Below are 12172 nucleotides of genomic sequence, written 5' to 3' on the forward strand. Positions count from 1 at the left end.
GTACATATCTTAATTAAAAAAGAATGCTGTGTGACAGTGGCAGCCATGGGCCTGCTTGGTGCAGAGCAGCCACCAGTCTTGTGTTTAAAAAAAAACTCAGTATCTTCAAAACTAAAGCAGTATCTAAACACAGTATCTTTGTAAAGCTAAAGCAAAACGAGGTGTGCCTGTGTATAGATAAACAGATGTAGATACAGTTATAAATACATAGACACAGCACATATACATGGGCTTCCAGGTGGCTCGATGGGTAAAGAATCCACCTGCCAATGCAGGAGATGCGAGAGACGTGGGTTTAGTCCCTGGGTTGGGAAGATCCCCTGGAGAAGGAAATGGCAGCCCACTCCAATATTCTTGCCTGGAAAATTCCATGAACAGAGGAACCTGGTGGGCTACAGAGTTGGAGACAACTGAGCGACTGAACACACACACGCTCATAGCATATCTGTCTGTATGTTACACATACACGTGTTGAGATGTAAGTGTGTTTAGAAACTCCGTAGCAGAGTTGGCCTCATTGACGCAGTAAGATGAAAAAGGAAGTGAAGGGCAGCGTCTATCCGAGGCTCCCAAGCCCATGTCTGTGCAGACCCTCCCGTGGGCAGTGACCGGGGGTGGCCCTGGCTCTGGGGGAGGCCCAGGGGAGTGATGGGTGCTGTTTACAGCGCTGGGGTGTGATCCAGGGTGAGACTCCAGCTCAGAGAACGACTCCGAGCAGCTGGGCCAACTCGCAGCTCGGATCCAAGACCTGAGAAGCACAGAGAGAGGACCAGTCTTTGCTCGCAGCTCCTACAGCCAAACCAAGGGCCCCTGAGGGTCCATGAGTCTGAGAACCAGGAAGCCAGACGCCCCCTCATTTCCCGTCCTGGCTTTCAGACCAGACAGCCTCCACCTGCTCCAGCACAGAAGGCAGTGCCTCTGAGCAGGGCGTGCAGGGCAACAGCTGATAGTGATGAGGGGCGCTCTGGAGACCAGCTGGTCCCTGGGGGGGAGCCTCTACTGGGCTGCTGAGCCCCAGGAGTTTTGCCCTGACAGCCCGGCTGCCCTCAGCTAGGACAGGAGCGGCACAGCTCCTCACGGCCCTGACTCCTGGTGGGGAGCCATGCTCCCTTGGGATGCTGTCGGCAAAGGGCAGTGTGCCTGCCTTGTAGGGCTGTCTGGGCTGGAGCTGATGGGGTTGAGGGACTTCCCCAGATGAGAGCTGGCCCCCGTGCTCTGTAGGGGATGGAGGGTGTCCTGTGATGTGGGGCAGCAACCAGGCAGGATAAGATACCCCTGTGCGGCCTTGCTGGGAGTCAGCAGGCAGGGAGAGGTGAGGGCTGGCACAGTCGGCTGCATCTGACCCCAGGGCAGGAGGCAGGGTAGCGCATCTCATTGATTTTGGAGAGATGGAAGCAGGTGAGCCCTGGAGGGGAGCAGGTGGATTTGAAGGGGCTAAGGCAGGGCTCAGAAAGAGTTGGGTGGAGGCACTGCTGGAAGGAGAAGGCAGTGAAGGCAGGTGATGAGGTGGACTTCAGAAATCCACGAGGTCAGCGTGGCAAGACTCAGTGACCCTGGGGTGCGTGGGCTGCCTTTGCAGCCTCTGCCCTCAGCCTGGTGGTGTCTGTTTCTTGTCTCCCTCCAGGGACGTGTTCCCGCAAGGTTTGCCCGATGAGTACGCCTTTGTCACCACCTTCCGGCTCAGGAAACCATCCCGGAGAGAAGACTGGTATATCTGGCAGGTCATCGACCAGTACGGCATCCCGCAGGTGCGAGCTGCACGCCATGTCCCAGTGTGGGCTTCTGTCTCCTCCTCATGGGCAGGGCAGCACCTGCTGTGTTTTCTCCATGGGTCCTGTCTTGGGCTCTGAAAATGGAGAGTCCAGTGTATCCAGGCCCAGGGCACCTGCAGGGACTGGGAGACCCCTGGGGGACCGGGAGGCCCCCGGGGGGACTGCAGCCTCACTTCTCACTAATGGCCAAGCCCCCAGCACCCTGGTGGGCTGGAGGCCTAGCTGCTGCCTCAGGGACCCTCAGCCCAGCCGGGGAGGTGGCGGCCAGCACTGCTGTCCTAATGCACGTATTGTGTTAGCAGCGTGTTTGTGATGCAGTGGAGGAAACCGGCTCAGAGTTGGCACGACTGGGCTCAGACCTTGTGTCTGGTCCTTTCTTGGTGTGGGCTCAGGGCCACATTGGCTTTCCGAGTCCTGATGTTCTTAGTCGGGACACAGAGCACCTCCTGTCAATGGTTGGTGGAGGCATCGTACAGAGTGATGTCTGTAAAGCATCTAAGATGCTGCCTGATGTATAATAGAGTTTTTATGGTCGTCCTTGGTTTGACCTTGAATGGAGCGCTGCAGCCTGTCTTTGCCCACATCAGGTGCATTGTGGTTCTCATCCCTGTGAAGCTGGGACAGTGCAGCAGAGCAGGCAGCCGAGTGAGGGCCTGCCTCTCTCTGATTTGACCATCAGAGCAGCATGATGTGTTCATCTGAGGTGCAGCTACCAAACCCCTTGTTCTCAGAGCCCATGGACCAACTGTGTCTGTCCTTCACCCTTGTCCCCTCTTGACGACGTATGAGCTGTATCGAGACATGACTCATCTTCATCCGGGAGACACATGTATTTTCATTTGGGGTTGAAACAAAACAAAAGCATGCTCAAGCCGCAGGAGCACAGCAGCCACTCATGGGCGGCTCGCTGAGAGGGGACTTGCTCCGTGGTGGTGAGTTCCCTTCCCGAGGTTGAAGCTGAGCCCTGCCCCCAAGCACACGTTGTACCCACACTCACACACAGTCAGTAGGAGCCCAAGCTTGTTCCGACTGCTTCGGAGATCCTTCTTCAGTTCTCATAGCCACCCTATGAAAGGGTGGCTTTCACCCTTTCTGTGAAAGGGGTAGTCGCTCCGTCGTGTCTGACTCTTTGTGACCCCATGGACTGTAGCCTGCCAGGCTCCTGTCAGTGGGATTCTCCAGGCAAAAATACTGGAGTGGGTTGCTCTTTCCTTCTCCAGGGGCACTTCCTGGCCCAGGGATCAAACCCAGGTCTCCTGCATCACAGGCAGATTCTTTGTCATCTGAGCTATTGGGGACCTCCTGTGAATAGGAGGAGGAGGCATCACAGTGAGCTTCAGCGTCTGCCTAGCGTTCGTAGGTCATGATGTGGGGAGGTGGGATTGGAGCCCAGGCAGTCCCTCCTGGCTCCGGTCCCCATCAGCTAGTCCTGTAATGAGACTGCTACAGCATCCCTGGTCAGACTGGGATGCAGAGCGTGGTCAGGCTTGGCTGCCCTGGCCTGATTTCCTGAGCGCGGGAAGCTGGACAGAGGAGGTGAGCGTCTGCTCCGGAGGCTGTTTTTGCAGACAGCAGGCAGCGCACCATGACCCCTGTCCACCGTCTGCAGACACGCACATCTCTGGCTCCTCGGGGTCCGGTGCTGTGGGCCTGGGCTCCTGCCGTGACATTCCTGTGGGTGAGCGTGCACTGCCCCCGCCGTCTGGGTTCTCTTCCTTCATGGTGTTTGCAGGGCTGCTTGCTCCCTCTGCCATGTCCACCCCCTCCTCTTCTTGTGCCAGAATGCGCCCCAGGCTGGGATCCTGCAGAGCTGTGCGCAGTCAGAACCTGCCTTTTCGGAGAGGCACCTTGCAGTCCCGTTCTGTCGAACCAGCCTCGGGGTTGATCCTCCCCTGGAGACGCCATGATGGCCACCCCAAGCATGCCCTGGGGAATCCTGGCCGGACCCAAGAAAAGTGGACAGAAGCCAAGCAGCAGATGAGCTCTGAGCAGAGTGTTGCGAGCAGCCTCCCTCTGTGCTCTTGAACCTGTAACCGGACCTAGCTATATTTACCTCCATGACCCCATGTAGGATTACAGCCTCCCTTGACCACTGGCATGTCATTGGGAGAAACTGAGGGGCGCTCACTCACTCCAGGTCTGATAAAGGGCCAGGAAGAGACTGGCCCTGGAGCAGGGGTGGAGGGGGGCATACTTGGAGATGAGGCTCCTGACCGGGTGGGCGGCCAGTGCAGGGACCTAAGCGCGGGAGGCTGGACAGAGGAGGTGAGTGTCTGCTCCGGATGCTGGGAGGTGGGCAGGCCTGGAACAGGGAGCCTGGGAGACCGTTGTCCTCTTGGTGAGGGATGGCGAGGGATGAGGCTGACTTAGATCAAGTGATCGTGGGGAACTGCGGAGAAATTGGATTCTGGGCATGTATTTTGAAAATAGAATCAGCAGGGTTTGCTGATGGATCCGACCCATGGGTTGTCTTTCTGAGGCTTCCTGGCTCAGATTGGTAGACACAGGACTTGGGCCTGACAGGCCTTCCTGTGTTCTTATCGTGCTGGAAGAAATGGAAACATTGGAGAAAAATTCATGGCTTCATGAAGCTCGCCAAGTCCTCAGGGGTTCAGGGCTCAAACAGGTGAAGCCAATTTCAAGAAGTAGCAGACTAGGTATAATCACAAGTATTAGATTATATGTATGTGAGTTTTAGGAGGAGGGCATGGCAACACACTTGAGTATTCTTGCCTGGAGAATCCCCATGGACAGAGGAGCCTGGCGGGCTGCAGTCCATGGAGGTGCAAAGAGTCGGACCCAACTGAGCAACTAAGCACAGCACATGAGAAGTTTCAGGGTATTAAGGGTTCATAGTTTTATTTCTCCCTATAATTGTAACATACCACCAGACAGTGCAAAAAATAATAAATCTTAGGTCCCCCTTGGCTGGACTGAGCCCACGTGGAGCCCAGACAGAGAAACTAGAACACCTGGGTGGTGTCCTGAACACTGGCTGATATGCAGAGCAGTGGGCTCCTTCCTTTAACCTCAGAGCTCCCATTCATTCATTCCCTTTCTGTTAAGTGCTACTGTGTGGAGTGTGTTGGTTGTCCTAGCTACTGGGGTTAAAGAAATGAGCGACAGAGACAGAGTGCCTGCTTAAAAAGATGGGGTGGGGCAGGCAAGAAACAGGTGGACAAAATAAGTGAATGGGATACTTTCATATACTGACCCAAAGTTCTATGAAAAAATAAATCAACATGCCTGAGGATGTGAGAGCAAATGACCAGGCTAGAATCCAGTTATGTGTGTGTCTCAGAGAAGGCGGCACTGCAGTGATGTCTTTGAACTCGCTTGATTTATTATAGTTGATACGTGGAACAGCACTTGACTTATAACAAGTACTGTAAATGTTTTACATATCTGTAAATTAAATTAAATTTAATTCCTGTAACACTCTATGAAGTCAGCACTATCATTGGTGCTGTTTTACAAATGAAGAAATAGCACAGAGAGGTTAAATAACCTGCCTGAGGTCACATAGCTTAAAAGTGATTTGCCAGTTTGGGTGTAGGAGGAAAGTAAAAGTTTCCTCCAGAGTTTTCCAGGCATTTTGCAAAAGGCTAGGGGGTAATCCAGTGAACAAGATGGGCAAGTTCCCTGTATTCTGCTGGGGATTCATTTTTATCCTCAAGGTGAGAGAGAGAGCAGGTTAGTGGTGGGTTAGTGGACGGATTACACACTTGGCACCTGGCATCTGGAAACAGTCTTGTTCTCTGGGCTTTTAAAAGACGCTGAAACCACCCACGGTTTCTGGTAGGTCTGACAACTCAAGCCCCATCCACACTTGCAGGTTTACAAATGTGCTCTTACCGGCATGGCCCCTCTGGGCATTTGAGAGTTTGACCCCTGGATTAACGTGTGAGCTCAAGTCTTCCAGTACAGGGTTGGGAACAGTGTACAAGGGAGCTGTCAGCCATCGCATCGCAGTGAGGAGGCCCCGAGGCTGACCGGCTCGGGAGGGTCGTGGCCGCGGCCTGACTCTGCGGCCTCCCCTCTCCGCTGTCCTCTCCGCCTCGGGCCCAGGCAGCTCACAGGTCCCTGGTGCCCTCCTCCGCAGGTGTCCATCCGCCTGGATGGCGAGAACAAGGCCGTGGAGTACAGCGCTGTGGGCGCCATGAAGGATGCCGTCAGGGTGGTCTTCCGGGGCCCCCGGGTCCACGACCTCTTCGACCGGGACTGGCACAAGGTGGCCCTGAGCGTGCAGGCCCAGAACGCTTCCTTGTACGTCGACTGTGCACTGGTGCAGACGCTGCCCCTCGAGGAGCGGGAGAACATCGACATCCAGGGCAAGACGGCGATCGGCAAGCGCCTCTACGACAGCGTGCCCGTCGACGTGAGTTCCGGGGTCGCGGGGTCACCTCAGGGGAGGGGGCCTCAGGAGCCGGGTGCCCCCATGCCTGCCTGTATCACTCACCGAGTCGTCACCGTGGGCCGTCTTAGGAGGGAGGGCCCCGGCTCAGAACACTGCCGTGTCCCATCGTTCACTCGTTCAGTGACCTAGCCACTTACTCATTTAGCATATATGCCGAGCACCTCCTGTGTGCCGGGCACTGTGCGCTGGGGAAGTGGCTCATGTATCTCCATATCACACCCACACTCATCAAGCAGTCACGTCCGACTCTGTGTGACCCCATGGACTGTGGCCCACCAGGCTCCTCTGTCCATGGGATTCTCCAGGCAAGAATACTGGAGTGGGTCGCCGTGCCTCCTCCCTGGGTCTTCCCGACCCAGGGATTAAACCCACATCTTCTGTGTCCCCTGCATTGCAGACAGATTCTTTACTGCTGAGCCACATCTACGTATATGTGTAGGCAAAATCGATGGGTAGATAGAGTTATATAGTTTCCTTTACATTTAAATAGACTCTTTTCCCTTTTCTGATTGTTGGAAATTAGGAAAATATAGGCAAGTATGTGGGAAGTAAGTAAAAAGCATCCTGATTCCACTATCCCGGAATGTTAACCAGTGGCTGGAAAGAGCTGTCCTTCCTTCTTCATTCCATCATTCTTTTTTCTTTGTCTTTCCTCCTCCTTTGTTTCTCTTTTCCTTTAATGTATTTTCTTCTCTAGAGGTGCATTCCGACACCTACACACACAGACACACACACTTATGCACCGTCTTCAAACTAAAGTCATTCTATCCTTCTAACTGGAAGTGTCCCCCGCTTGCCAAGATGTAAACGAATCATGATCTGGGATAGCTAGCTCTTCCCAAGGCCATCTCTCTCTCTCTCTCTCTTTTTTTTTCATGTATTTGCATTTCTGTGATCGAATGTAGTGTTGTTGGATGTGTGCTGGATATTTTGAAATGTATGTAGTAATGTATAGCATGTGTAGTCACATACTGCTTTTTTCCTCTAAAATTATGTGTCTAAGCCTTTATTCCTTTTAGCTGCTTCATAATACTCTATTTTGGTGTACATTTTGCTTATTTGTTCCCCTGTTGGTGGGTATTTAGGTTGCCTCGATGTGTTACCATCATAACCAGCAGGTCTTGGGTTTTGAATATGCTGGTCTCTTTCTGGTGTGCTTTCTTGGAGAAAATGGGGTAATAGAGCCCCTTTATATTAAGGGCACAGTGGTATTGAAGACAGTGATAGAAGCAGATTTGTAATATGAAAAAAGTTCAGTTAAGACACCCTGTGGAGCTGCTGAAGGGTCGAAAAGAGGAACATGCTGAACCTTTGGAGACCGTTGGCGACCACGTCACAGCCTGGCCTGCAGTGAATGCAGGGCAGTGAGCAGGGAGAGGAGGGGTGTGCGAGGGCCTGACTCACAGAAAGCAGGAGACACTGCTCCTAGCCTGTGCTCATTCGCTCCTTGCACGCAGGGCTTGCACTTTTGGAAGGATGGGATGTCGGTAGATGATACTTTGGCTCCCTCTGACATTCAGCTTGGAGTCAGACCACCACACAGGACCCCAAGGAGGAAGTGGGCTGGATCCCTGAGCGGGGCCTGCCTGATACCAGGGGGAAGCCTGGGTTCTGAACCCCCCCAAACTCATCCTCTGACCTCACTTCCCCTCCCAGTTTGACCTCCAGCGGGTCGTGATTTACTGCGACTCCCGACACGCGGAACTGGAGACCTGCTGTGACATCCCCTCGGGTCCGGTGAGCAGAGACTCTGCCGGGGGGTGGGGGGATGGGCCCTTGACTTCCTCCCCGTGACCCCCTGGGGAGGGGGTGTTCAGGGTCTGGGAGCAGAATCAGGACACCCGCCATCAGAGTGCGGGCTCGGAGGGAGCCTGGTGGTCATCACCAGGGGCTCCAGTTCCGGGTCGGGTGGGGTGTGGGTTGGGGGAGCAGGTCCCTCTGGCCTAAGTCAGCAGTCCCAGGGGCCCAGCTCTGGGTGATGAGGGGCAGAGGCTGGCCACGTGTCCCCAGGAGAGAATGGCCTTGGTGCTGTCAGTGCTCAGGGCTCATCAGCAAGACCGGGGAGGCAGCTCGGGGTCGGGAACAGCGGGCCGGACCAGACTGCCTGGTGTGCCTGGACCCTCCGTGAGGTTCTGCCTGTCCTGGGCCCTCCCCACCTCCGCCTCTGCCAAGGTGCCTCCTCTCCACTCTCTTTACCGAGGACCCACCCCAAGGATGCTTCAGTAGTCCTGCCTTCCAGGGCTAAAGGCTAAAATCCCCATACTGTGCTTGGGCGGCCCAGATCCTAAGTACAGTGAGCACCCTGTCAGTGTGTCCTGTCTCAGGACGACCGTTGGGCACAGGCACCCAGAGGTGGTCGTTGTCAGAGGTGGGGCTGCAGAGTCAGATGAGCCTGGCTGTTGAGAGAGGAGAGGGAGAGAAAGGAGGAGGACAGATTAAATTAGGAGAGAACAAAGGGAAAGAACGAGCGAGGCAGTGAAGGGGAAGGGAAGGAGGAAAGAAGCGAGGGAAGGGAAGAAATAAGTCATCTGGCACGTGCCTGGCTCCTGGTGTCCAGCTCGATACTTCAGTCCCACTAAACCCTTCTCACCGCATTATGATGGAAACGCCCTTGTCCCCATTTTGTGGAGGTTAACACTGAGGCTCAGAGGTGTTAAGCGGTTCCCTCAGGCTGCTGAGAGGCCAGTGGAGGGGCCGAGACCCGTTGTCTCATTTGACTCCAGATGAGCCTGACTCCATGCCCATCTGACTCCGAGATCTCGGAGTGCCAGGACCTATAGTCAGATACTTGCCTGTCCTGCTCAGGCTCCGGCCTCCTCAGGGTTCCTGGCTCCCCTTTGCCTGAACAGGGAAGTGCTCCAGGGTGCTGGACAAAAAGCCAGGTTCTGACCGCTCTGCTTTCCTCCCAGTGTCAGGTGACCGTGCTGACGGAACCCTCCCCGCTGCCCCAGCCGCCTCCCACCTCCGGCAGTGAGCAGATCGGGTTTTTGAAGACCATCAACTGCTCCTGCCCACCTGGAGAAAAGGTACACAGTCCACCCTTATCCGCAGGCCTGGGGCCCCAGAGCTCAGTGGGCCCAGAGCTCACAGAACTAGCGGTGGAGCTGGGAATTTCCCATCATGCACATGGGCTGCCAGGGCAGGATGACCCCGGGCTCCAGGTAGCTCTGAGGTCTGGGGACCATCCTTGCTCCTGGGACTTCTTCCGGATCTCTGTGGGCCTTGGGAGGGGAGCCCCTCAGACCCCACTGGGATGAACATTTTTCTGACGTTAATGATGTCTTCCCAAAGTTTCTCTGCCTCCTGGTGTCCTCTTCACTCCTGTGCAACTAAACAGCCAGATTTGCTTTGAGAATAAGTGTCAGCAGGGCAGCAGCAGAGGGTTCGGTGGCTCTGTGGGGTCCACCGCCATCCGTCTGCACTCTGTTGGCCATGCTGTGGAATCTGAACGTACATAGGAATAGAGTTCAGCACCTCTTGTTTTAAAACCCAGTGCGTTTCTGACTAGCACCACCACCTCCTGTTTGTCTGGATGAAATGTCTCCTGGGATGCCTGGGGCCATCATCTGTTGTTTTCCTGTAGACCAGCGGCCTTCTTAATAAGAAAAAAAATTCCACTGTTGGAACAGAACAAACAAGTAACACCAGGATGACAAATTGGAGTTGGTCTCCACAAGGCTCTGCTTTAGGCTCTGCCCTGGGTGGCTCCAGGGCCCTCCATCTCCAGTGTTCAGCATAGTCATCGCTCTGTCTACCCCTCCCAGCTCGGGACTGGCACGCAGCAGGTGCCCCCCGACTTTGCAGGGGTCTTGGGAGACAGGCCAGCATACAAAGTGGTGATTGAGGTTACCTGGAATAAACACACTTTAAGAATTTCCCAACAGATGTGTTTCATTAAGCCTGCCCATCGTGGCAGCCTCTCCTCCCTACCGCCTTCCCTCTCCTCTGTTCTCCATCACTCTGTCTTTTCTTTTTCCTCCCAGAAGGCCCCTCAGGAGCTCTCAGTCAGGTGGGGTGGTCAGACCATGGCCCTACCTGTTGGAAGACCTCGAGGAGCCAGCCCAGTCTTGCTCCAAGCTGAAGCTTTCCTGGGGAGTTGGTGAAGTGAGGCACCTCTGGCCTGGTTCTGGGTTCTGATTGGGAGAAGCCGGGGAGGGAGTCAGAGTGGGTGCCCACAGGGTGCCGGGCAGGGCTCCGGCTCCTCCTCCTCCATGGCGCCTTGGGCACGCTCAGGGCTTCAGGCCACGGACAACATGCTGATCATATTCTCACTCATCAATGTCATAACAAAAGCAACCATCCAAACCCAAATCCTTCTGGAGTCTTTGTTTTCCGTTAAAAACCCCAAATGAGAAGGGTAACTGCAACAATGTGAGGTTTGGCGCACCGGCACGTGGACTGTGCCAGGGACCAGTGGGGTTGCCCAGGTCAGGATTTCCCCGGGGCCTTGCCCTGGCGGGGACCCCTGCAGGGAAGTCTGGGGTCAAGCAGGCTTCTGTCCCCTCTTAGCACCCACCTTCCCCGTCCCCAGCTCACAGACACCCGCTGGATGGCCACTGACCTCCTCGGCTTGGCCTCTGGATCCCCTCCCCCAGCTGTCCCTGCTCTGTGCAGCCCCTCGTGGCTCCCAGTTGCCCTTCTTGCCTCATTTCACTCCACGTTCCCCTCCTAGTCTCCAGGCAGGCAGGAGCGTCCTGTTCCATGGAGGGGGCAAGATCCTCCTTGCCTTCTGCAGTTTGCGTGTGAAGGTTCTTCTGCCTAGAACACCTTTCCCCCTCTGGCCTTTTTATCTGGCTAATGCCTGCTCTTCTTTCAAGACATCCTCAGAAAATCCTTTTCTCATCGTATTATTGTCTGATTTTCCTCCTTCCTTCCTCCTGTCCTCCTCTTCCCTGCTCCTCCCTTCCCCTCCTTTAGGCTCCCTCCCTGTTTGTATTCTTCCTTTCATTATCACATCTGTCCGTAATTATTCCTTCAGCACCTGCTATTTGCATGACATTATGGCCTTTTCCTCTCCCTCTTCTTCCATCTACCATGGCAGTTATCATCCTGGATGAAGACTCTGTTTGTCTCTACTTCCATAAGCTCATAAATTCCAGATGGCAAAGACTGAATCATTTCATGTGTGTATTTTCAGCCACTGTATTAAATGATTGAGTTGATGGGAAGGTGGGATCCAGGCAGCGTATGAAGCGATGGATGGAATGGATTATTGGGTGATGCTCCCCAGAGTTTGAGGCTGGCGTCTGTCGATTGATGGATGATCTCTCCACCAGTAGCTGTATTTGGAGGCCAGGTCCCAGCTCCCCATGCAGGTTGGCAGTTTGCAATCAGGAGCTCTCAGCTGCCGTGAACTCTGTCCAGCTTACTGATCAGCACATGGCTTTCTAAGAGACTGGCTTACGAGCCTGTGCCAGGGATCACCCACCAGTGAAGAGAGAAGGGGGAAATTAAGACAGAGCCTTACTTGTTTCTTTTGTCTTTCTTCCTTCAGGGTGAGAAGGGCTTCGATGGCCCCGTGGGACTCCCCGGCCCAAAGGTCAGTACTGGAGCTGCAGACGAGTCCTTTGAGCCCGAGGATCTTTTGATTTGCTCTTTTTGTAAGAAAGAAAGAAAGAAAAAATAACCAAAACAGTGGTGTGTTAGTTTACTGTCCTGTGGGGTTTTTCTTCTGAGCTTGTTGAGATGGAAGAACAGAGCAAGTGCCATGAAGTTTGGAACCTTTGAGTCTCTTCGCAGCTCAGAAGGTTCATTTCTCAGCTTGACAGTGTCAGCTAGAAGGAGGTGGAACTCGCACACCCAGGCTCAGATCCTGTTTGTTCCAGCAGCCTCAGTTCTCTGTGGTCAGCTAACCCTCATCCATCCTTTCAGGCCTCTATAGTCCAGAAACTTTGGGGGTTGGGCTTTAAACAGTCTGTTTAGCACCTGCGATCTGTTTATTTAAATTGGTTGGAATTATTTTTGTGCTCATTTTCCAAGCTCA

General features: G+C 54.3%; 1 protein-coding gene across 1 annotated transcript in view; it reads left to right on the top strand.

Annotated features, from left to right (window-relative positions):
• COL22A1 (collagen type XXII alpha 1 chain) overlaps positions 1-12172 on the top strand; it is a 224079-nt gene that overhangs the window by 56962 nt on the left and 154945 nt on the right. The window contains exons 6-10 of the mRNA XM_027560770.1: positions 1625-1748; positions 5875-6150; positions 7846-7926; positions 9099-9215; positions 11684-11728. Of these exons, the coding sequence (XP_027416571.1) occupies positions 1625-1748; positions 5875-6150; positions 7846-7926; positions 9099-9215; positions 11684-11728 (643 nt within the window). The remainder of the gene's footprint in view (positions 1-1624; positions 1749-5874; positions 6151-7845; positions 7927-9098; positions 9216-11683; positions 11729-12172) is intronic.

The sequence above is a fragment of the Bos indicus x Bos taurus genome, chromosome 14 (genome assembly GCF_003369695.1).
Source record: "Bos indicus x Bos taurus breed Angus x Brahman F1 hybrid chromosome 14, Bos_hybrid_MaternalHap_v2.0, whole genome shotgun sequence".
In the NCBI taxonomy this organism is placed as follows: domain Eukaryota; kingdom Metazoa; phylum Chordata; class Mammalia; order Artiodactyla; family Bovidae; genus Bos; species Bos indicus x Bos taurus.